Source organism: Myotis lucifugus, unplaced genomic scaffold (assembly GCF_000147115.1).
Source record: "Myotis lucifugus unplaced genomic scaffold, Myoluc2.0 scaffold_105, whole genome shotgun sequence".
NCBI classification, from domain to species: Eukaryota; Metazoa; Chordata; class Mammalia; order Chiroptera; family Vespertilionidae; genus Myotis; species Myotis lucifugus.
The window spans coordinates 3,564,931-3,589,178 of NW_005871153.1; the positions used below are offsets into that span (position 1 = coordinate 3,564,931).

Consider the following 24,248-nt stretch of genomic DNA (forward strand, 5'->3'; position numbering starts at 1 on the left):
CTCAATACTAGTTATTGTCCCAACAGGACATTTTGTGGTCCAACTTCCTTATTCTGCTCTTCAATGACTGAATGGGGCCAGCACCCATGCCACCCACTCACCCTGGGTTGTGGCTCTCACCTCCTGGAGGACGTGGAACGGGGGAACACGAGCAGCCATTCTTTGTTAGCACAGGCTCCGAGGAAATAACCCACAGCACCAAACAATTGGTTTAATTTTATTTCAAAATTGTACAAAATGGCCATACGTGGCTCTAAAAAACTTTGTCTTCAGACACATGGAAATTCAGAAAGAACAATAAAACAGGTATCATTCACAGTGCAATGGAAAGGCTTTCTCTGAGGCAGAAGTTACAACTCTTCTTTCTTCTTCCCTAGTCTCTCGTGGTCTCCCTCCCGGAGGGTTCGAATAAAATTGGTAAATCCCAATTCCTGTGGGGAAGGGGAGCAGAGGAGGAAAAAAGGAATTTTAACCCCTGGTGCAGATGTCATTCTCCCTCTCACTGCCCTTCTCTGACGCTCCGTGTACTCATTCCTCTGGGGTAGAGAGACTGGCAGAACCCGCAGGGGCAGCTGGTGATGCAGGGCGGGTCTGCTTGCCTACAGAGGAGCCCTGAGAAGCCCCCCGGGCTCTGGAGACAGGATTTCTATGACAACCCCCTGAGACCCTCTTCCAGCCAGGCCCAGACCCTTGCCTCTCAGCTCTGATGGGCCAGCTGAGCCTTGAGGCCTCCCTTTGCTGCCCCTCAGTGGCTGTTTCCCTGCCCATCAGCAGAAAGAGCTCTGGGCAGGTTTCTCTCCCCAACTCACCGTCCGATCGCTGTCATATTTTTCTACAAACTTCCCGTAGTGGTAGTAGTGGAAAGTGGGGTAGCCCTTGATGGCCTCCTGCTGACACAGGTCCTGGTTCTTCTCTTTGATGCAGTCCACAGCAGCGCAGCAGATCTACAGGGGAGAGGGGGAGGGTCAGCCCAGGGGTCTCCAGTCCTGGAGCTGAGGCTGGGGCCTCCGTACACTGTGGCCCTTCCCCAACCGCAGGGAGGAGCTGCACTGGAGCATCCCCAGCCCGGAGCTCCCGGAGCCTGGCGGTGCCTGTTTCCTATTTCCCAGGCAGCCGGGGAAAGTTTGAGGGCCCGGCTTGGAGTGCCCTCAGACCGCCTTTTAAAATCAAGAGTACTGCCGAAACCGGTTTGGCTCAGTGGATAGAGCGTCGGCCTGCGGACTGAAAGGTCCCAGGTTCAATTCCGGTCAAGGGCATGTACCTTGGTTTCGGGCACATCCCCAGTGGGAGATGTGCAGGAGGCAGCTGATCGATGTTTCTCTTTCATCGATGTTTCTAACTCTCTATCTCTCTCCCTTCCTCTCTGTAAAAAATCAATAAAACATACTTTAAAAAAATGTAAAATCAAGAGTACTGCAGCCCATCTGTACCCGCAGGTTTTGCATCTGTGGGGTCAACCAACTACAAATCAAAAATATTTGAACAAAGAAAAATCCCAGAAAGTTTCAAAAAGTGCAACTTGAATTTGCCACGTGCTAAGCTCTACGCTGAACCCACTGGAATGAAGTGATGTGTAGGCACACCTTGCTGTAGCCTTTATGCCAACATAGGTCATATGCAAATACTACGACATTTTATGTAAGGGAATTGAGCATCCTCAGATTTTGGTATAAAGGCTACAGCAGGGAGTGGTCCTGGAACCAATCCCCCAAGGATACCGAGGGAGACAGCTGTATAATGACCACAAAGGAAACTTTGACTTGAAGGCAGTTGTAAACATCACAGGTTTACATGATACTTTCTGGGAGGCACTGTGGGATTCATTCATTTACCAACTAATATTCCTGAACATCTGCTTGGGAGGCAGTGTAGTTCCAAGGTTAAGAAAAAGAGCTTTGAAGTCCAGTTTTTCAAGTGCAAACCTTGGGGTGGCTGTATATTAAGACTTGAGGAAAATGACCTCACCTCCTGTGTCTCAATTCCCATCAGCACAGGGCCCTGGCACATAGTTAGTGATCAGTGAATGCCGGCTGTTGTTATATTCACTCCTACCAGCCCCATACACAAGCCCTGTCCCCGCTAGAAGCTCAGTGTTTGTTCAGATAAAGGGAGTCAGAGAGAGTTAGGGGTAGGATGGAGGTGGTCCTGGGCGCCAAGAGAGCGCCAGGGAGTGGAGCAAAGGCACTGTGCGTGGTTGCCACCTGAGCCAGGCCTGAAGGAGGAGGAAAGAAGGTTGGTTCCAGCCAGGAGGGCACAGTCCAGAAACTAGAAAAGAGTTCAGCAGGACCAAAGCAAGCAGAGTTTTGGGTCAGAAAGAGGTTCCCAAATTCCACAAGCTGGGTAGTGTTTCCTTATTACTTATTGTTCTTTCAAAACAAGAGAGTCTAAGGCAGACACACAGAACTTCTTTCCTGTTCGGGGTCACAAAGCAGGGCAGGAGGGGAGAGGGCCCAGTGACGGCAACACGAGATACAAATGCATCACAGGGGAGGTGGGACCGATTCTGAGGCCAGGCGGCCTTGATCGAAGTCCCGCCATGTGTTCTAGATGCCAGGTCCAGGCTGACCTTGACAAAGTTCAGTCACTGAGCGACTGCTGCTCTCACTGCCAACAGACACATAATAAGTGAGATCATTTTAGAGCCCAATGCCTGCTCCGGAGGAATTAAAAGAGGGCGATTCGATAAGACAATAGCCAGAAGGGCTGCTTTTGCCAGATGGCCAAGGAGGCCTTTGCAAGGAGAGAGCATCTGACCTGAGCCCTGAGTGACGAGTGGGCAACCAGCTGCGTGATGAGCACCCAGATAGAGGCCAGCCCACACCAGGACCTGAGAAAGGAATGACATGGGGTCTCTGAGAACCGAGCCCATTAAGGAATCCAGACTGAACTATTACCACAGCTTGACGTGTTGAAGAACCACCACTCACACAGTTCTTTGGCTCCTGGCCACTAACATTTGAATGGAGGCTCCCTTTCCAGGTCGGAGAGCCCAGCAGGCCACCGACAGTCACATTTACTGGGTGAAGAGGGAGGTATGGGCTGCACTCTGGTCACCAGTGAGGCACACCTGTTCTTCCTCACCTGCCCTCACCCTGCTCTGCTACCTCTGTGGCTACACAACGTTCTCTATAGTACAACTTAATGGAGCAGAGTTTGCAAACTCACTGCACACAACCCCTATCTGGCTCTCGTTCCTGTTCTATTTGGCCCACAGAGAATAAAAAAAAATCTGAATTAGCTGCCAACCTAGAAAAAGAGCCAAAAGATTTTTATATCAAAGTTTGGCTCGCCAACTTCTCCTTAAAAGCCAGATTTGATGGCACTTGCCCTGCGTTCTCACAGGCAACGCCTGGCTGGAGCAGAGGGCGGCTGTCTCCTTCAGGCGGGTCCAGCCTGCCATCCCTGGCACCTGCATGGAGCCCGATCCACTGGACCTGCAGGCTGGCCCCGGCAGGCTCCCGAACCCAGCTCACCCTCTCAAGAGCTTTCTGAGTTATTTAGAAACTTGAAGCAGATGCTCCTCTGGCCGGCTCTGGGTTCTGTTTCTCAGGGCAGGCAGGGAAGGGCCCGGCCCAGGGGAGACCCCACACCAGGGCTGGGCAGCTGTCCAGCCCCCCAGCCAGGGACCAGTGCTCCTCGCTATGCTGTGAAAGTGTTTGATGAGCGTTGCTCTGGGCTGCTGCTCTCCCTGCACCAATTTAAATTATAAATTTAATTTGTATACATGCCCTGGAGCTGTGGGAAATGTAGTGTATGATTTTATAAATCTGCTAAATTAAAAATGTGTTCTTATTCGAAATCACCTAAACTCACTGCCAGCCGCACACACAGAGGGCGACCTCCAGCTGCAAAGGCTCCTCCACACTCAGTTTCCATGGGAGATGAGGGCGGCCCCCTCGGAAGGAAGTGGCGTGGACTCTCGGAGGAAGGCAGCAAGCAAGCCTTTCTCATCCCTCCCAACCTCACCTGCCTAACGGCCTGCCCCTTCATGCCCACTCAGGATGTGCACCGAACTCACCCGCAGCACCGGACGTACACCTCTAACTTCCAGATTTGCTCCCTGGTAGTTGGCTGTCAGTGCCCGGCCGTGTCCCCTTGGCCCAGCCCTTGCCACTGTCAGAGAGCAAGAAGTAAGGCCAGCGATGGGCAGGGCTGAAGGACATATCCCCCTGGCAAGGTCTCTCCAGGGACAGCCTAGTTACCCATGAGGTAATCTGCTCATTAATGGCCCTGCTCTGGTTCCTTCCCTGTCTGCTCTCCCTTCTTCTATCCCCTCCCTCAGCAGCTTCCTGAGACCACCTCCCAAATACACCCTCTGCAGTCAGTCCACTGGTTTCTGGGAGAACTCTGACAATTCCTGTTTATTGGATTCTGACTCTGCTTCTATCCGGCTGGGTAACTCTGGGCTAATCACTTAAACTCTCTAAGAGTTGATCTTTGAATGGGAAAGTAATAATACCTAGCTGATTAAGCTACTTTGAGGATTACATGACATACGCTTTTAAAGTATTAATGGGAGGCCCAGCTGGCATGGTTCAGTGGTTGAGTGTCAACCTATGAACCAGGAGGTCACGGTTCAATTCATGGTTGGGGCACATGCCCGGGTTATGGGCTCGATCCCCAGTAGGGGGCGTGTAGGAGGCAGCCGATCAATGACTCTCTGCCATCACTGATGTTTCTATCTCTCTCCTTCTCCCTCTTTGAAATCAATAAAAATATATTAAAAAAATAAAGCATTAATGGGAGAGGTACTCCCAAGAAATGTCAAATACGTTATAGTTCCTTCATTCAATCAACATTTACAGAGGTCTCAGGAGTAAAGACTGCAGGGAATTCAAGGACAAATGAGGTCCCTGTTCTCAGAGAGCTTTTCCTTCTGATGGGCAGACAGCTTTGTAAACATGGGGTGAGGGGAACTATATACAACAGAGTCACAGCAGCCTCTGGGCCAATCACAGAGGAAGGGACCCCTCCTGGGATGACCCTCATACTTCGTCAAGAGCTGCACTGCGAGCCCTGCTCCACCACCAGGCTGGGCGCACCTTGATGTACAGTGAGACGAGCCCCACCTTGCAGCCCAGTGGTCCCCTGACCTCTGCCTGTGTCCACCAACCTTGCACCTTGGATCCCTGTCCTCCATGGCCCCTGCCATAATGCCATTCATCCCAACACTAACAGTGTGCAGCCCTTTCTCCCCTCAGCCTGCCCACAGCTAAAGTCCCCCAGTTAGCTCCTGGGAGGGGGTGGAGGCTCCCCAGCTAAAATATGAGCTGCCTCACATGGCTTTATTGATTCAGTAAAATAAATCTCTGCAGGAGCTAATATTGACTTTGGCTATGAAAATGGAAGTGAGCGACCAACTGCATATTGATTGGGGAAGAAACAGGGTCCAGCTTCTGGGTGGAAAAAAATACAATTCCGGCTAAGAGGTGGATGTCAGAAGACCCAGTTCTGGCTACAGAAACCCACTGGGCATTCCACGGCTCCTCTCTGGGCCTTGGTCCCTCATGAGTAGAAGGAGAGAGCTGGACAGACCCGTGGTCACCAAATGCCAGCCTGTGGCCAGCACGAGAGCCAGCGGTTATGAATCACAAGTCCTGGAACCATCCCTGAGAGTCTGATTTGATAGCTCTAGGATGGCACCCAGCAATGGGGCACCAGTAACATCTGTCCCCCAAGCCAGAGAGACAGATGCTTCCCTGAGGTTACTGAGAGCCACCTTCAGGAGCCCCATGCCTGGAGCGGCCTGGCACAGAGAGGTTATGTGTGCTTCTGAAACGAGGGGATCTCTGGCTTGGAATAAAGGAAGTTGGAAGGAGAGACAGAGGGAATGAGCCCAGAAAAAGGCCAGCAGTATCACTGGCCCGCGTGAAGACAACTAAGCAAAAGGTGTATCAGTGTCTCAGAGAAGGAGGGGTCACCATGAAAATGGGGCTCCTATGCATCAGTAGAGGGGAAAGGGGAAGAGGAGGGCTGGCCCTTGGCTGCCGGCTGTGGGCACAGCCAGCCTGGCCTTGTCACAGACCTGGAGCCATGGAGACCCAAGCAGCCACCCGGGGGTGGGGCAGTGGGGGAGACCTCACACCCCACCACACTCCGGTGTCCAGAGCACTGATTGTTCTCCGGGGAGCAAAGGCTTCCTCATACAACCCAAAGCCCAGAGTGAGGGCGCCCTGCAGGGACGGGCCCCCCAGAGCGGGAGCAGCCACCCTGACGAATGCACAGGCCCCAGTGCAGAAGCGGGATAGGTGGTGGGGGCGACGGGAGACGGGAAGCCCTTCCTGCCACGTCCCTCTCCATGCAGGCCAAGTGGCAAGAGCAGGAGAAAATGGTTCTGGTCCTTACCCCCTACAGGAGGGTGAGGTGTACCTTCAAAGGCACACCCAGGACTTGTGGGTGACGACGGGACTCCCTGAGTCTAGGGCAGGGTCCTGGGGTCTGAGTCCCCAGTGTGTCCCCACTCTCCACACATGTGCCTGTGCCCCAGCCTGGCTTCCTCTCACTTGCTGTCCCTCTAAGCCAGTGATGGCGAACCTACGACACACGTGTCAGAGGTGACACACGAACTCATTTTTTTGGTTGATTTTTCTTTGTTAAATGACATTTAAATATATAAAATAAATATCAAAAGTATAAGTCTTTGTTTTACTATGGTTGCAAATATCAAAAAATTTCTATATGTGACACGGCACCAGAGTTAAGTTAGGGTTTTTCAAAATGCTGACACGCCGAGCTCAAGAGGTTCGCCATCACTGCTCTAAGCTCTCCCCATCCTGTTACTGCCCCTCTCGCAGGGCCGACTCAAGGTGATCCAGGCAGGCATCGGTGTCCAGCAGCCCCCACTTAGCCTGAAGCTTCTACAAGGAAGATGAGGCCCCACGGCAGAGATGCATGACCTTGGGTTGGGTATGTGTGGGTGCGTTTCTGGGACCCACCAGGGGACAGGTTCCTATGACGTTGTCCCAGGCTGGGAATGGTCTTCGTGTTCATCTAGACCAGCACGCCAACTTTACAGAGGAGGGAACTCACAGCCTGGAGAGCTGATGGACTTCTCTCAGGTCACACAGGTTAGCAGTAGCTAAGCTGCACCATCCTGAGTTCCGGGGTCTTCTCCTGGCCACACAACCCCTCGGCCAGGGCCACACACCACCCTCACCAGGCGGCAGGTGGTAGCTTGTCCTGCCCTGCCTGCTGGAGCTGCCGGGGGGGATGTGCCTGGGGGCCCCCACTCCCTGAACACTAATCCAATCTGCAGGTCTAGCTTGTTAATTTTATGCTTCATCAGTCAGCCGCTGCAGGAGCCTTCCACTGACGAGGCTCCGTAGGCATAGCCTGCTCTCCTCCGCCCTGGCTGCCTGTAGTCAACTTTTGTTGAATTTTTTTATTTGTATTTTTGATTATATAAGTAATGCATGACTACAGATCCTACTATAAAAAGGTTCAAGCTCTAAAAAAATAAACAGATAACCCCTCTTCTATCCTCTCCTCCAAGGAAGGGCTGCAACGGCTCAGTGTATCCCTTTTGGTTGATTTTGTAGCATAAATTCAGTGGCTCTATCCTGCCTTATGAAAAGAGAATGTCCTGGTTCCCAGGATCCCCAGGTCTCGGCAGATCCTATCTGGGAAGGGGACTGAATGGAAAGGAGGAAGGTGTGGGAATTGGGGACCGGGCAAAGTTGGAGGCAGGACAAGAGATGAAGAGGAGCACCCATACCTTTCGGTCATCTTTGAAGACGTCCGCGGTGGAGGTGAAGTATGGAATGACCTTCTTACAGTGCGGGCACCCTGTTGAGAGGGAGAGAGAGTGTTACACATGGGGGCGGAGGGGGGGGGGTGAGGAGGCTGCAGAGCCAGAGCCCTTCCCAGGACCCCCAGAGAGGCCTTTCAGGGAGTGTCTCTCACTTAACAGACTGTGGGGCTCCTCTGACTCCCACCACCTGCACACCCCACCATCAGGGCCCATGCATCAACCCTGCCCCTCAAACCACCATCCTGTGTGTCTGCTGTTGGCATGAGGGCTTTGTTGGTGCCCTGTGCAAGCGGCAGGCCCACGCCTGCCCAGGACCTCCCATCCCACAGTTACCTTGGCTCAGTGGTTCTCAACCTTCCTAAAGCTGCGACCCTTTAATACAGTTCCTCATGTTGTGGTGACCCCCCATTTCATTGTTACAAATTGAACATAATTAAAGCATAGTGATTAATCACTAAAACAATATGTAATTATATATGTGTTTTCCGATGGTCTTAGGCGACCCCTGTGAAAGGGTTGTTCGACGCCCAAAAGGGTCTCGACCCACAGGTTGAGAACCGCTGCCTTAGAAGGTGATGTGTGCTCAGGATTCTCTGAGCCTGTTACAAAGCCCCCTTCTCTTACAAACCTCTCCATTTCATGACTGAGAAAGTAGGACTGGGAAAGGAGGGGGTGGAGGTGGGGTGGCACAGGAGTACCCACGCTGCCTGAGCCCCTGCTACTTACGCTTTGGGGCTCACTTCCACATTCTCAGTAACCTCTACCCTCATCCCAGACCGAGCTGCCAAACCAGCTCCTGGTCCTCATGCTGTCCTTCTACCCTTCGCTCTACAATCCATCTGAACCTGGGATCCAGGAACGGGAAAGCCAACGTCAGGCTAAGAGGACAAGCTGCACGGGGTCCTTAGGTTCCCGACCCCAGGAAGAGGCCCATCAGTGTAGACAAGGACCTGTGACTCCAGCGGCCCTGTAGGGGACAGGGGCGTGCACACAGCCCCTCAGGCTCTGACGACAGCATCTCAGGCATAGACTGGACCTGTGTAGGGCCACTTCGTCCTCCTATCCCAGTGAATCCAGGGCAGTATCCACTGAGGGGAGAGTCCGGGAAGATGCAGGCACTCTTGCCCAGACTCACTTTCTTGGCCCTCCCCTCAGCACCAGCAGATCAAAACCCAAGCCCACCTCCTCTCTCCACCATTGTCCAGACACTGAACACATGCCGAGAGAGCGAACTGCTTTCAGCGGAAGATCTCCCTGACGGTGGTAATTAATTCTCATCAAAACACAGGTGGGAGAGGCGAGATGCCCTGGCCCCAGCCAACTTCCTGACAGACAGCCGGGCCGGCCCTCCAGCCCTCCCTAGGCCTGGGGGGAGCCAAGGTGGGGAACAGAATGGCTCTGCTCATCTGCTTTCCCTCTTTTAAAAATAAGATAATAATGATTGGCATTTCAAAGGGTTTTGTGAAACCAAATTAAGCCTAAGCTACACTTTAGTCTGCAGTCAGCACTTGAAGAGCTCCCGAGATGGGCAGGACCACCCCTGCGGCCTGGCTGGTGGACTGGCCAGCTGGCCCCAGCACAGTGTGGTCCGTGATGGACAGGGGGCTTAAAGGGATTTTCCATCCTCTGGCCCAGGAGTAGAGAGGAAAGCTAGGCTGGTTATGGGTTACATCAGAACTAAATGAGACGAAGTGCCTAGCACGGCCTAACTCATGGCAGATACTAATAGATGTTTTTTAAATTGCCTCAATGGCAAATACAGGAATACTTCACTGATGTGACTCAACAGAGGTAAGAATAGCTCAAATTCATGAAAATTTCAGATTATGAAGACATTACAGCATACAGTTTTTAAAACATTTATAGAGCTTAATGTATGTGCTGGTGGACAAGGTTTATGCAAGCTCACCCTAGGTCACCTAGAGGTCCCTCATGAGTGGCCTGGATGCCTGCTAATAGCATCAGGCTGGCCAGGAATAAGCTACCCTCTTCCCCCAAATCTGGTATCACTAATTGTTCCTTTCTAACTTCTCTGCTTATGGAAAGTACAAAGGTAACTGTCGGCCTAGTGCAAACTCCTATTACCATCAATTTAAAGTCTCTATGTCTCAGATTAATGGCCTCCTGTTGCATCTAATCTTTTCATTATCCAAGAGAAAGAGCACAGCGATTGAATGGCTGGAAGGGAGGCAGGTTTAGAAAGGGCATAAAGATGCTGCCAGGGTGTCAGGTGGGCGAGAGAAGCACAATTTTTTTGATCTGGATTCTTTTAAAAAAGGCACCACCGCTGAACAGCAGGAAACCAGAGAAGTCTCCCAGAGAGAGGGAGAGAAACAAAGACTGAGGACAGAACAGAATTCCAATTCTGGAGACTCAGCCACACTGGCCTAAGAAGGGCAGTCACTGTGGCCAGACCATTCAGAGCAAATGGGGCTTGGCCTAGGGGAGAACAGTGAAACAGCAGGAGGAGGATCTGTGTGGAAGTTGGGGAGGTGGGGGTAGTGAGGGGGATGTGCAGGGAGGAGATGGGGGAGGGATATTTGCTTTTTATTTTATATCTACCTCTATCAGGTGTTTGACCTTTCTGTAGAATTTAGTCTTTGTATATGAATGAGTATATACTATAGACTATATCTATTATAAATAAATGTATAATATTATTATTATTGTTTATCCTCACCTGAGGATATTTTTCCATTGATTTTTAAAGAGAGTGGAAGGGGGAGAGACACAGAGAGAGAAACATTAATGTGAGAGAGACACATCCATTGATTGCCTCCCACACGCCCCCGACCTGCAACCGAGGTACATGCCCTTGACTGGAATCAAACCCAGGACCCTTGAGTACAAGGGATGATGTTCTATCCACTGTGCCAAACTGGGTATTTTTATTATTAAAAACTAGAGACCCGATGCATGGCTGCCCTGGCCCTCACAGCCCTGGCTTCGTCCAGTCTAATTAGCATGTTACACTTTTATTATTATAGATTGTTAAAGACTTGTTTGTCTTTGGATAGTTCCCCTCCCCCCAATATTGTTTAACCCCCTGATTAACATGTCTTCGATCTGGAGCAGAGTCCAGAGATTATAGGCACCGAGCCCTTTGCCGTAAGTTGAGTCGCTCAGTGACTCACCCTACGTTCAAAGTTATCTCTTGCCAGGGTGGACTGTGAGGCCCTTGAGGCCAGGCAGGGATCACGCCTCCTTCCCTCGTGTTCTGGGTCCAGGACTTCGCTCAGCACACAGCTGGTATTTGAGGGAGGTCCTTAGCACCCCAACAGGGTAGGAGTCCCTGCCCCAGAGTCACGGGGTGAGGGGTGTTTCCAGGGGAAAGTATTTAGCCTGGTCTTTCTAACGTCCACCCAGAGCTGGTCAAGGACTCCAACTTCTATAGCCAGGATGTCACTTGCTGCTGAGAAAGTCCCTACTCTCTGAATTGAATCTGTGACAGAAAAGGAGCATCAGGCTGCAGAACAGCTGTCACAAACAAGTCACCCACTGAATCTCCCGGGACTCAGTTCTGCGCCCTCACTCTGCCTGGAAGGAAACCGCTAACCTCTTAATCCCCAGTCTCACTCTAAGGACAGGTGAGGACAGAGACAAGCTGTGTAAGGAACCCAGAGCACAGTCCCCACAACAAGATATGTTAGCCGCCCAAGGGCGGGGTCTGAGGCTGGGCCAGGAGGCAGCCCCTTCCAGACAGTGAGGGCTGAGGAGAGACCCTGCGGATGATCGACACTTAACAAGTGAAGGCAGGAGGGGAGCAAACAGGAGGGCTGGCTGCCACCCAGCAGGGTTATGACCAGCTCAAGCTGCTGGCTTCTGCAGAGCCTGGCTTTATTATCCCCCCATGAAGCTGGGCATAACCTGGCGGAGAGAAGGGCGACAGGAAAGTGGGACATTCAAGAGCCTGGCCTTTTACGGATCAATTAACTTCCAAATGGGAATACACAAAACCTGAGGTCACAAACACCCATGTTAGCAGGTGTGCCACTTCCTCAGCTCAGCTTAAGCTTTGATTTAAAAGGAATCTCAGGATCTCAGAAGCTGGAGCAAATGTGGCTGCTTCACCACAGCTTCAAAGCCACAGGGAAGGTAATGCCAAATTCCCAGGTTTGAAGGAGAAGTCAGTGTCCGGAGAGATGGAGGGAGCCGAGGGCAGTGGGAGGAAGTGGCCGGTGGGAGGCAGCCAGCCTGGAAGATCCCAGGAACATGAGGAGACTGAGTAATCACACGGCACATCCCTGCCACAGCCAGCAGCAGAGGGCTTTAGGACTGACGTGAGGGAGGCTCCCAGGAGGGAGAGAACCTGACAGCTGACCGACACAAGGGGCCCTGGATTTGAAGGGCAGCCTGGAACGAAACTGGGGGCCTTGCTTACCGCAGAGGTGAACCCACAGTCAACCTGCGGGTGCCCTGGTCCCAGGGGCATCCTCGTGGTTCCGTCAGGCCCACCCCTCTCTCACCCCCCAGTGAGCACCCCAGCTACTTACAAGGGGCATAGAACATGACCAAGGTGTGTTTCTTCTTCTTCAGGGTCTCCCGGAAGTTGTCCCCCGTCAGATGCAGCACGCTGGTCTGCTGCTCTTCCCAGGTGGGCTCTGGGGGTGGGGGGGCCTCGGGGCTGCAGGGAGCCGGGGTGGAGGGGACACAGTCATCAGGAGAGGCTCATGTACAGGCAAGTGCTTCCACCCCTTCCCCTCTCCCCCCACCACGCAGGGGAGCATGAGAGAAACCCCTTTGCTTCCTTTCTAAAGTTTAATTTAAAACCTCTGTTTAAACAGGAAAAAATCTGTACCATCAGCAAAGATTCCCGATTCCCTCGGAAAAGCCTAAGGAGAAGCCACTCTGTGAGAGTGCGGAAGGGCTGAGCCCCTTTCAGGGCAGGGCCGCCTCACAGGTATGGGCCCTCACTCCTGGCCATGAGCATAGCAGCTCCTCCACACGGCTCCCCTCTGGCCCCTTGTTTCCTCTGGGATCCTGAAGGCCGCCCACTACTTCCTGTTCCTGAACCTTGTTCTGGTGGAGAGAGCATGGGCCAAAGAGTGCAGCGGGTCTGGGTTCAAATCCGGATTACTTACCAATGGTGTGACCTTAGGTAAGTTACTAACCTCTCTGAGCTTCCATTTTCTTTTCTGTTAAATGAGTACAATGATACCTACTTCCTGGGATCCTTACAGAGAGCGGAGGGTGCATGTAAAGCACCTAGCCAGCCAAGCAACTAACAGCTGCTGAGAGCCTATATGCTCTGATAAGTGACCGGCGCATAGTGGGTGTTTATAATTTCTCATTCTCTGTCTGTCCACTGGTTCCCTCCCCCTGCCTCTCAAAAGTACAGATAGACCTCCAGGGTCTTTTAAAGCCTCTGTTGCCCTTGCCCCCTTCTCTACAGCCACGTCCTCTCTCCCTTTGCTGAGAAGTGTCTCTGGGGGAGGGAGGGGGTCTGCTGACACAGCCCCCTGCATTCTCTCCTTCGCCCCTGCACCCCGACACCCCATGGCCACCCTCACCTTTCAGAAGCTCTCTCTCTCTCTCTCCGGTTCTATCTCTCATCCCCTGCAATGCCCCAAAGCTCCCATTCTGCGTAAGCTGGTGTTTCTCAAAACACTGAGGCTGAAGGTCCCACTCATACTTCCTGAATCCAAGCTTCAAGGACAGCAGCCCAGCATCTGCACTTTAAATCAGCACCTCAACACCAGGTGATGCTGACATACATCCAAGCCTGAGGTTCGAGGTCCTAACAAAGTAACTCCATTCAGATGCTGCTGTTTTGCAGTTCTTGTGTCACTTTGTGACTCTAACTGGTTCCCAACTGGGCATCATTATAACATGGACCAGGGACCTTGCAGAGGCTGGAATATGTCTTCTCTATCTCGCCCTCAGCAGAAATGAGGAAATAGCCTCAGATATTTAAGGTGTGTGTGTATGTGTGTGTGTGCGTGCACACGCGTGTTGGGGGAGGGGTGTAGATAGCAGAAAGGCTCCTCAGTTGTGTCCTAACAACTCCTTCCTCTCAAGCAAGGCCCGAGGCTTCCTCCATTTCCCAGGGCACCTGTGTGACAGCTCAGTTAGTCCCTCCCAGGACAGGGAAATGCTAAGAACTGCATGTTCTAAAGTCCTGGGGTGAGTTGGAGGACCCTTGGGCCTGTAACTGCAAGGCTACTCAGGTTCTCTGGACTTGCAGACTGTTGTGGGAGGGACTGTGTCCCCCCAAGTTCCCATAGTGAAGTCCTAACCTCGAGTGCAGGGGTGGGCAAACTTTTTGACTCGAGGGCCACAATGGGTTCTTAAACTGGACTGGAAGGCCTGAACAAAAGCATGGATAGAGTGTTTGTGTGAACTAATATAAATTCAAAGTAAACATCATTACATAAAAGGGTACGGTCTTTTTTTTTTTAGTTTTATTCATTTCAAACGGGTCGGATCCAGCCCGCGGGCCATAGTTTGCCCACGGCTGCTCTAGTGCCTCAGAACATGACTGCATTTGGAGGCAGGGCCTATAGAGGTAATTAAGTTAAAATGAGGTCACGGGGTGGGCCCTACTCCAGTCTTACTGGTGTCCTTTTGAGACAGAAGAGGACACAGACACAGACCATGTGAGGACACAGGGAGAAGATGGCCAAGGACAGAAGCCTCAGAAGAAACTAACCCTGGAGACATCTGGTCTTGAACCTCTGGTCTCCACAGGTGTGAGAAAATAAGCTACTTGCTCTCTGAAATCTTATTCTCAGCCCCAGAATGGCCCTGGCTGCACTGTGGACACTGAGGAGGCCCCGTGAGCCACCAGCGAACCTGGGTGCAAGTGAGTCCAGCTCTCCATACAAAGAGCCGTGTGTTTCCTTCATCCATTCACAGGGGATGGGACAAAGTGCAGAAGATGACACCTGGGGCCGAGACCTTGGGAAAGGGGGTGGGGTGGGGGGTGGGGGGCTCTAGAAAGAGAGTAGAAGGCTTACTGGAGCTGATAAAACTGCATCCAGAAAGGCTACCAGCGGCCTCCTGGGTGAGGACCATGGTGAGCACACCAGACGAGGCTTTAGGATTGGGGAAGTCAAATTGGTCTTGGCTTGTGGCCCTGAGCCAAGGGCAGTAGTTGCTAAGGTTTAATTCTCCTCCTCAAGGCCGTCTCCGGTGGCCGACAGCCAGGAGTCAGGATGTACTACCAAGACCATCAAACTTACTTTCGAATCCACTCAATAAAGTTCTTCTTCGTTCTGAGCACGGGCACTGCATATTTCTCTCCGTTCTTAAAGTACTTCAATGTGGGGAACTCGGAGATGTGGAATCTTTCTGCCAGGGCCTTGTTGACAGTGGCATCGACAGCTGCAAGGACACCAGAGCTCTGGGATGGGGGAGAGGCCAACCATGCACGACAGCCTCAGACACGGGGCAGGCAGAACAGAGGAGCCCAGACGACAGCCCCCTGCTCCCCTGCCCCCGGGCCTGCAGGGACTCACTGTGGGGTGGCTGGCCCCAGGGAATGACCAAACACTGGCACGGTCATCATTTCTCTTTATGGGCCGAGATGAGGCTTTTAAATCTGCCCACCAAGCAGGCTGGGTAGACAGACTGTGGCTGTTCCCAATAGCCAGCGACCCAGAGAAAAGAGGGAGAATTCTGAGGCTTCCCCTCAAGGCCATGACCTGACAGAGGCTACCTGGACAGGCTTGGGAATGTGACCCCAGTCTCTCTGCACCCCTCCATCCCTGGTAGGGCCCCACCCATCTGACTCGGAAACGTGGAAGTACTACAGATCTCCAGGGGCCGGGAGAGCTGCTGCAGAGCTGGCAGGGAAAAGCCATTGCAATGATTCATGTCACTGATTCTTCAGACAAGAATGTGGGGGGGAGGTTAGGGGAAGGATGCTTACGTCTGCTTCTCCGTGGAGGACTTCCGCTGCACTCTCAAACTCTGGCTTCATTTTCTTACAGTGTCCACACCCTGTGGGGAACAATCGAGAGAAACCATTCCCATGGCAGGGAGGCCCTGCTGCCATCTCTGCAGGACAGCTCGGCTCTGCTCCCAGGGGCGCCCGGGAGAAAAGAAGAATGAGGACAAAGAAATCGTGCCAAATCCACTGGGGAAGCTTCAGCCCCAGCGAACCACCTATTTCTCTTCTATTCACAAAATTCTTCTCATTCACATATTTCTATGGCATTGAATTCTGTACTGCCTTATTGTCTTCTGATATTTAGGAGCAGCCAGGGCATCTTTTTAAAACAGAAATCAGATTAAAAAACAAACAAAACAAAAACCCTGGTTAAACCTTTCCCATGGCAGGTACATTAAAATCCGAACTCCTTACCCGGGCCACAAGCCCACACCACCTGGCTCCTCCCATCTCAAACCCCTCCTGCCCTCTGCTCTGCAGCTGTGACCCCCTTTCTGTTCTCTCACTTCACCTCAGGGCTCTTACGCTGGTGCCTGGACACGATCTTTCCCCAGGTCTTTGCATGCCTCACCCCTTTATTGCAATCACGATTTAGTACAAATTTCACATCTACAGAGAAATTCCCTGGACACATAACCCAAAAAAGCCTCACTCCATCATGATCTCTTCCAATGTCCTATTTATTTTCTCAATTGGACTCAAAACAGCTGGAGTCACTGCCTTACTTGTTCCCTGTCCATCCCCCCAACCGGACAGGCCTACCTGTCTGTCCAGCTCACCACCACACCCCTGCTATTAAGGACGGTGTTCCACACACTTTGTGAATGAATTAACCTCATAGCTATATTGTTCAGGCTTACATTTGTGGTAACAGGATTTAATTGGACTAAATTCTTTTGGGGCAAGTCCTGTCTTATGCTCAAATAGTTGCTAGTTTGAAAAACCTCCTCTATTTAGTAGAACTGGCCACCAAGGCAGTTACTGTGCAGGTACTTCCCCTCCCCAGCACCATTTATACATTCCCCTGCTCTTACCAGGTCTAAAACACATTTCTGGAAATCTCCAGCACCCAGGGATGTTGTTCTAAAGTCCCATACATATCCTAGCATTGACTTGATATCGTATGATTTTTGCTTCTAGCATTAATTTCCTCTGCTCCCTGAACAAAATACTGAGGCGAAGCAATAAACTTCTGTAGACAGTTTATGACGAGGAGACTGGCCAGGCCCCGAGGAGGAGAAAGGGCTGGCTGGCCTGTTCTGGGGAGCCGAGCTGTGGGTCATGGGCGGTGCTGGCCTGGACCCCAGCTCCAGCTTCCTGGGCCGGGCCTTCAGGACATCCTGGCGGCGGGAGAGCCCGAGGCGGAGGGTTACACTCCGGCCCACCGCGTTTTAGTGTCCTGATTGTGATTTGATAGGCCATTAAGTTTTATCACCAAACTCCTTGTTGAGTTTTTATCATCTGTGTAAGTGCACTTACGCTGATTTTCATGACCTGGCACAGAGGCTACGCCTCAACGCCTCAATCACACTCTTCTCTGGCTGTGGGAATGTTGGCCTCCCATCAACCCCAAGCCTTCAGATGCCTCTGGCCTCCATGCTCTTCAATTACACTTACGATTTTATTATCATGGAGGCTTTCCTGGACCCTGGGACCAGAATTTTCCAGGGAACCAGATTAATTTGGGAAGCTGCCTGGGACCTGAGATTTGAGAGGAGCCTGGATGTTCCTATTCCAATTCCTGCTACCTATGGGAGCAGAAACATTGATGTCTTAACACCGTGAATGTTGTCCCTGCTCCCCCTCCCCCCCCGAGCCTCCTGCAGCCAGACACCTGAGAGCTTTTTCGAGGCTTCCAGCTGTATACACACCAAAGCTGACTTGTGCACATGCACAGACACTCTGGGGCAAACCCCACACTGATGGATGCTTCCATCCGTCACATGGCCCTCTTCTTGTGCAAGGAAAGATTTAGGGTGTTTTCCTCCTTTATGTTAGTGTAAAACATAGATAACAAGCGCTTAAATGTTTTCTTCCAGGCTTCTATCCTAAGGAAATAATCTGACACGTGGACAAATATTGATGATGAAAATGCTCTGTGCAGCATGATTTACAATGGGGAAATACGGTAAACAACTCCAACCTTCAACATAATGACGCTGGTTAAGTGATTTATGGTGCCATTATACAATGGAATAGTATGTGACCTCAAAAAGCACGTACAAAAAAGCATTTTTAAATAACATTAAGAAAGTACGTATAAGATAATGTTAAGGAAAAAAAAAGAGATATGCACAGGAAAAGGGACTTAAAGAAGTAAAATGAAATCCCTTCTTTCCACCTGTTCCAGCAAGCAATGAAAAATCCAGATGAATTAAAGAACAAAATATAAAAGCAAAAATGTTATAACAAAATACAGTGTGCTATTTTTGTATCTTAGGGGTAGATTTCCCAAGCAGCCCAGGAATCCCAGAGGTCGGGATGGGAAAAGCAGGCGTATGGAAGGCTCAGCGTCGAGACTGTGGCCACTTGGGCTGCAGGGTTTTTAATCCTGGCTTCCCTCTTTTGGCTATGTGGCCTTTGGCGAGTTCCTCAACCTTCTGGTGCCTCCCCTCCCTAACCTGTAAAATGGGGATAATCTTGATATAGTCACAGGTTTTGTTATGAAGGTGAAATGAGTTAATATGTGGAAAGTGCTTAGAACAATGCCTGATTCATACAGTAAGCGCTCAAAAAAATTCTAGCTATTATTTAACGACTAAAAACATAGAGCTTTTGTACAATGAAAGGCACACCCTAAAGAACGTTAAAGCAAGCAACAGACTAGCAGAGAACACCTGCAACATGGATAACAAATAAAGATTAATAGCCATAACCACAGAGTTCTAGGTCAAGAAGAAAAACAAACAAACTATCCAGTAGAAAAATGGGCAAAGGGTATGAACAGGTGGCTCGCAGGAGAAGTGAGGGAAGCTGATAATCACAAGAAAAGAGGCCCGACTTCCCTGGAGTCCAGGGAGCTGCGTGCAAGTGGCCCTTTTGCCCAGGTTGGCAGGGCTAGAAAAGGCCGACAGCATCCATGCTGGCAAAGGTGCAGGCTCTGTCACACACGGCCAGGGGTGTGACACCTTTCTGGAGGGATCTACTGGTATCAAAGCTCAAGCACACGTACCCCATGGCCCAGCAACGTCACAAATTTCAAGAATCAGTCATAAATATTTAGTCATATTTCCGAATACATATGTTTACACTTGTTCATTGCAATGTTTGAACAGTGAAAGGCTGGAGACAACCATCTGTCATCAGGGGAATAGTTTGCAATTTACGGCATCTCTAAATTATAAAACGATATTCAGTGGTTAAACGGATTGAGATAGATTTATATGCCCACACCTACGGTTACATGGGAAAATCTCTGAGACCTGCTGGTGAGTGAAAAAAAAGCAAATCACAGAAAAATGGACCCTATTTACATAAAAAATAAGACCCGCTATTTAGGTAGAAGCACAGAAGGAGAAGGATATAGCAACGGTTCACAGCACTCAGCCCCGGGAAGGAAGATGGGGTGGGGAGCACTATGTTCTAATGTGTCCCCTGAACCTTGCACTGCCAGTAATGCAAACATCATTAATATTATGCTTAAACTATTTGTGCAATTAAACAAATAAAAGTGATTGCATGAAGGATTTTATGGCATGATAGTTATACAAAGCTCTACAGGTGCCAGAAAAGTCAACTTAACTGTATGTAAATATAATAAATAAAAGTTAAAGACAAGGGAAAAATAAAAGAAACTAGCAAGAATGATGCCAAAAAGAGAAATGCAATTTCCTCTGAATCATGGGATCACAGGTTTGTTGTTTTTTTTTACCTTAGTCATTTATATTTCTCTATTATATTTCTCTATGCCTTCTAGATTTTCTACAAAGACCCCATATTACTTTGAGAATAAGATTGAAATAAAGAAACAAAGTCTGGATTCGGACAAGGACCAATGGGCTGCCAGCTCCTGGAGGGCAGGCCAGGTGGGCACAGCACACACCTGCTGGTGGTGGGTTGTGGCAACGAGAACATCTCACGGGGCCTGTTGCCAAGGAAAGCGGGGGGTGGGGGGACCAGGGCAAAGCTGCTGGCTGGCCCCCAGGGTCCTGGGGAGGGGGCGGCAAGGGGGGGCTCTGGTTCCCCAGCAGCTTCTTTCTTGGGGTCCCTGCTTGCCTCTCAGCACCCACAAGGGAGACAAGCTGCTCCCCAATGACACCCTCCCTGGGAACTCTCACTTTGTCCCTTTTCCCATCCCTACACATGGGCCGCTCATTCGCTCATTCGGGCAGTGTTATCACAGCATCGAACCCTTCCCCGGCCTAAGACAGGGCTGGACTTACAGGGAGAGGGAGGAGCAGGTGGAGGTTATTGCAGTAAAACAGAAGGGACAAGAACAGAAGAGTGACAACATATAATCTGATTTCTCCCCAGGAAGCTGCAGAAAGGAATGAAAGGCGCCCAGGAGGGGCAGTCAATGTCCTGCTGCCACGCCCCTTCCAGACACCATCTCTGTCCTCTGTGGGATGGGAGAGCTGGGCGGGGGGCTGCAGCCCCCCCCCCTGAGATGGATGACAAAGGAGGAAGTGCTGAGCAGGGGAGAGGCCCCCCAAGGCTGGGGCCCAGGCTCAGGCCTCACACTTCCTGGTGCACAGGCTCCTCTGGGAGCCCACTGCCCACTCAGACTATCCTTCCCGGAGGCCTCGCCGCTCCTGGAGGGCAGGGTCCACGGGGCAAACCCGCTTTGAATTTCAGTTTCTCTGCTGCCCCCTGTGACCTGGGCAGGACTGGAGCTAACTGTGGAGGGCCCGGCACTGTGGCCCAGCCTATGCTCACTTGTTCAGTGACAACTCGGACGTCAAATGTGAGGCTGCAGAAGAATCTGTGCGGTTTCACCACTGCCCCTGGGGGAGAGCAGAAGGCAGGCCGGAAGGTGAGGGAGAGGCGGAGGGGGAGTAAGGGGCAGGAGATCTAGGAGAGAGGTTGAAGAAGCAGGGCCAGTGGAATGTTTGATCATTACAACAGCCATGGCTGTGCCCTGTCCTGCCAAGAACCTAGGAATGCAGCTCGGCGGGCACACACAGGCTCCAGGCAGAGAGCCCAGTGACTTGCCCTGGCACCACAGGTGCGGGGAGCTTCCGCCTGGGGAAGGCACAGGTCAGGAGGATGATGAAGACCCCGTCTCTCCCGGCCTTTCGAAGCTGGACCAGGAAAGAACACGTGGGGCACTTACTCTCCATGGAAACAGCCCAGCAGAGAGACCACGGCTCTGCCTGGCGTCGCTGTCAGGAGCAATGTTCATTTTCTTTCTGTACTTTCCTATGCTAACCCTTGCTGACACATACATGCATTCCTTTGTAATTAGCAAAAAACGCCATAAAAATTAATACAGCTTTTTGGTGTCAGCCCCATTATTGCAGTCCGTTGGGATCCTTTAAAATCTTGGTGCAAAGGAAGACGTGCTAACTCACCCACCTAGAAACAAACCAAGGACACCTGGCAATCCCTCTAGAATCTATGGTCTTCGATGTCGGCAGAGCCTACCTTGTCTTTCCAAGTCTCCAAAAATGGTCTGTTTCTAAACCAATCCCTCTTTGGCCTGAGACTGACACCTGCAATATTGTGATTTCCAGAATTCACCTTTTCTATACTTGGGACACCTGGGACAGCACTGCCCATCTCTGGCCCCCTGGCATTTGTCCTTTTCTCTGGGTTCCTCAAACACCCCCCAAACGGACCCCTGATCACTGGAGCAGCTGGCATGATACACAGCTGGGCCACCAGGAGCTCTCTGCTCTCAGTTCACCCCTGGGCTCCATGTTCTCTCTAAACCACATGTACTCCATTTCAACCTAGGCTGCAGGCTGTGATCCTAGACAGGGAAGGAGGACCATGTAGAGAGATTATTTGATGCAGAGCCACACCCATCTGATGTGAACTTAGACAAGCGGTTCATTAAGAAGCTTTACCTCCTGTTTTAGCCCTGAGCCCTCTCACTCTGCCAGCCCCTCCCCCTCATACACCTCCCCTCTGCCACACACACACACACACACACACACACACACACACACACACGTGCAGAGCCAGGCGCTGACAGACACTCATGGGGGAATGCAGGGTCCCCAACTGGCAGACACCCACCAAGAGGAGCCTCTGACAGCTCCATTTGCTAAGTCTGAAATCAGAGCCCCTCAGCGGGGCTCTGCACAGAGCAGCGTATTCGTGGTAATATTCATTAGTAATGACGAATGGGGAAAACAAAAGCTGCCATCTGGTTTCTAGTTCTCACTCTCTGATTTCTAATTTAGCTCCAGAACAACTTCATTTGTTCGTTTTCTCATTCCTTAAGCCCTGACTATTCTGTGCCCATGGGTGACTTGGGTCGGGGGCAGGGGCAATGAGTGATGTCCTTTCGGTTCAGGGAGGGAACAGACGCATAACAAGGGGAAGGGAAGGGAAGGGGCCCTACAGTCAGGCTGCTGGCCCCAAGACCCTATAACCATCAGCTACTACAATGGATCCCTCACAACCTATGACTACAAAAAACAACAGACAAAACAGACTAGTTTGCAACCGGGGTTGTTAAAAAGAAAGTGCTTCTAATGTATCTGGTACATATTTTTGGATAATTTGCAGGACTCATAGAAGGGGACACCTACTCTTCACGCTGTGATTATAAGTCACAAACCACTGCCCAAACCTGACGCAGGTCAGAAATTCCCAGGGGGATTGAACACAGCCAGCTTGCTTCTGCCTTTACTGCAGGGACAGGGATGCAGGCAGGATGATTTCAGCTCTAGCCCCCAGCTACAGGGACACACTCACGGAGGCCCCGGCAGGGCTGGGGGTGACCTGCTCCTAAGACCGATAATCAGGAGACTTTTTGAAACAAAGTTTTTTTTGTTTTTTTGCATGTGTCAATTTTTTAGAAATCAAAAAGGAAAAGGGCCAAAGGGAATACTTTTCCTTTGGATTCTCTGAAGAATTTGACACATAAGAAAAAAGGAGTTGGGGAAATCCCCAGTAGTAATCCATGTATGAAAAATTCCCACATAACCACACCCATCAGGGGTCAGCAGTACAGGACTCACAGAGCAGGGAACAATGTGTCACTTCTTTGTGTGTCAGTCTCCACATCTGTAAAATGGGGTTAATCATATTCACACTGTGGATAAGATAAAAGGAGCTGACCCTGCAGGAAGCCACTTTATCACCATAGAATGAAGCCCACTGTTATCATGAGGATCCCTATAACTAAGACGATAATAATATAGTCACTGAATATGGACTGGACAATTACGACACTGATTGGCAGTTATTTTTTGTTTTATTTTTCTCCTCCACAATCTCTTCTTCTCTATCATTGGGCCAAAGAACTGGTGAGAAGCTACAAAACAAGAGCACCCACCACATATACACCCTGTGTCCTAGGGTGCCAACGACCTACCTTCTTCACCCATCGGGATGGGCCCGCCCTGAATGGGCCCACCCTCTCCCAGTACTACTCCCAGGAGCTCTGTGCCCCAGGCTGTCATCCCTTGCTCTCACACCATCCTTTCTCACTTTACAAGAGCAGCCTTCTCCCTTTTGGAAATGAATTACAACCAATCTCCATTCTTCATGGGCATGGGGAGGACACTGGCCTAGGAAAATCCTGAGCTACAGGCCTTCTATCCATATTGCAAACACATTTTACAACTTCATTTGTTCATGTTCTCATTTGTTAAGCCCTTACTCTATTCTATGCTCATGGGTGACTTGGGTTGGGGGCAGGGGCAATTTCCTTCCTTGATTCACTGTGGCTGCTTCAGGCTGTGACTGGCCCCAGTGAAGCAGAAGGAAGGCATTCTAGATGCTGGGGGGTCTGAGGCTCCAGCCCTGGCCTCACTGTGCCCTCCCAGTTGCTGGGCAACATATGGCCCTCTCGAGGCCTCAGTTTCCCCACCTGTAAGATGAGGGGTGATTACTGTCCTAGGCAATATCTAATGGCCCTTCCGGTCCTAATTCCTCCAGTTCTGGGAAATCCACTTGCATTTCCTGATTCACGCTGACTTGGAGGAAGTGGCTCGGGTCTGCCAGGCGGAGCTGAGGGGCACGTGCAGCCCGACTGGGACTTGGGGGATGCAGGTGGGCTGCGTGCACCGTGAAGGCAGGGACCTCGCCTGGCACCAGAGCACCCCCGGCACCGAGGAGGCATCCGATAAGCAGGCGCTCAGTGGACTCGCATCCCAGAGCAGCGCCTCCTACGCTGAGGGGGGAAGGAGATGGTGGGGAGGAGCAAGGCTCCACTCACATGGGGCGTGGAACATGACGAGGACAGAGGAGTGCTCCTTCAGAAACTGGTCAAAGTCTTCGTCGGTCAGGTGATAAACGGAGCCGCCCTCATCTGCCCAGGGAGTCTCGGGGACCTGGGGCTGTGGCGGCTGCGGACTGGAAGACCAAAAACAGGCAGAGCTCAGAGCACGCTCTGGGGCCTGAGCAGCCCATACAAAATCCAGCCCCTTGGCTCAGAGCCCCCCTGCTCGGCCTGGCTGGCTGCAGGGCTCACCAGGTATGCCCCTGGTGCGA

The 24,248-nt window shown here is 51.3% G+C and overlaps 1 protein-coding gene across 1 annotated transcript in view; it reads right to left on the reverse strand.

Moving 5' to 3' along the window:
• Nucleotides 1–201: 201 nt before the first annotated feature.
• Nucleotides 202–24,248, reverse strand: part of PDIA5 (protein disulfide isomerase family A member 5) — a 62,587-nt gene continuing 38,540 nt past the window's right edge. Inside the window, exons 10-16 of the mRNA XM_023757350.1 lie at nt 23,974–24,110; nt 15,621–15,691; nt 14,932–15,092; nt 12,244–12,374; nt 7,715–7,785; nt 810–944; nt 202–431 (exon numbers count right to left, since the gene is read on the reverse strand). Coding sequence (XP_023613118.1) covers nt 351–431; nt 810–944; nt 7,715–7,785; nt 12,244–12,374; nt 14,932–15,092; nt 15,621–15,691; nt 23,974–24,110 — 787 coding nt within the window. The 3' untranslated portion in view covers nt 202–350. The remainder of the gene's footprint in view (nt 432–809; nt 945–7,714; nt 7,786–12,243; nt 12,375–14,931; nt 15,093–15,620; nt 15,692–23,973; nt 24,111–24,248) is intronic.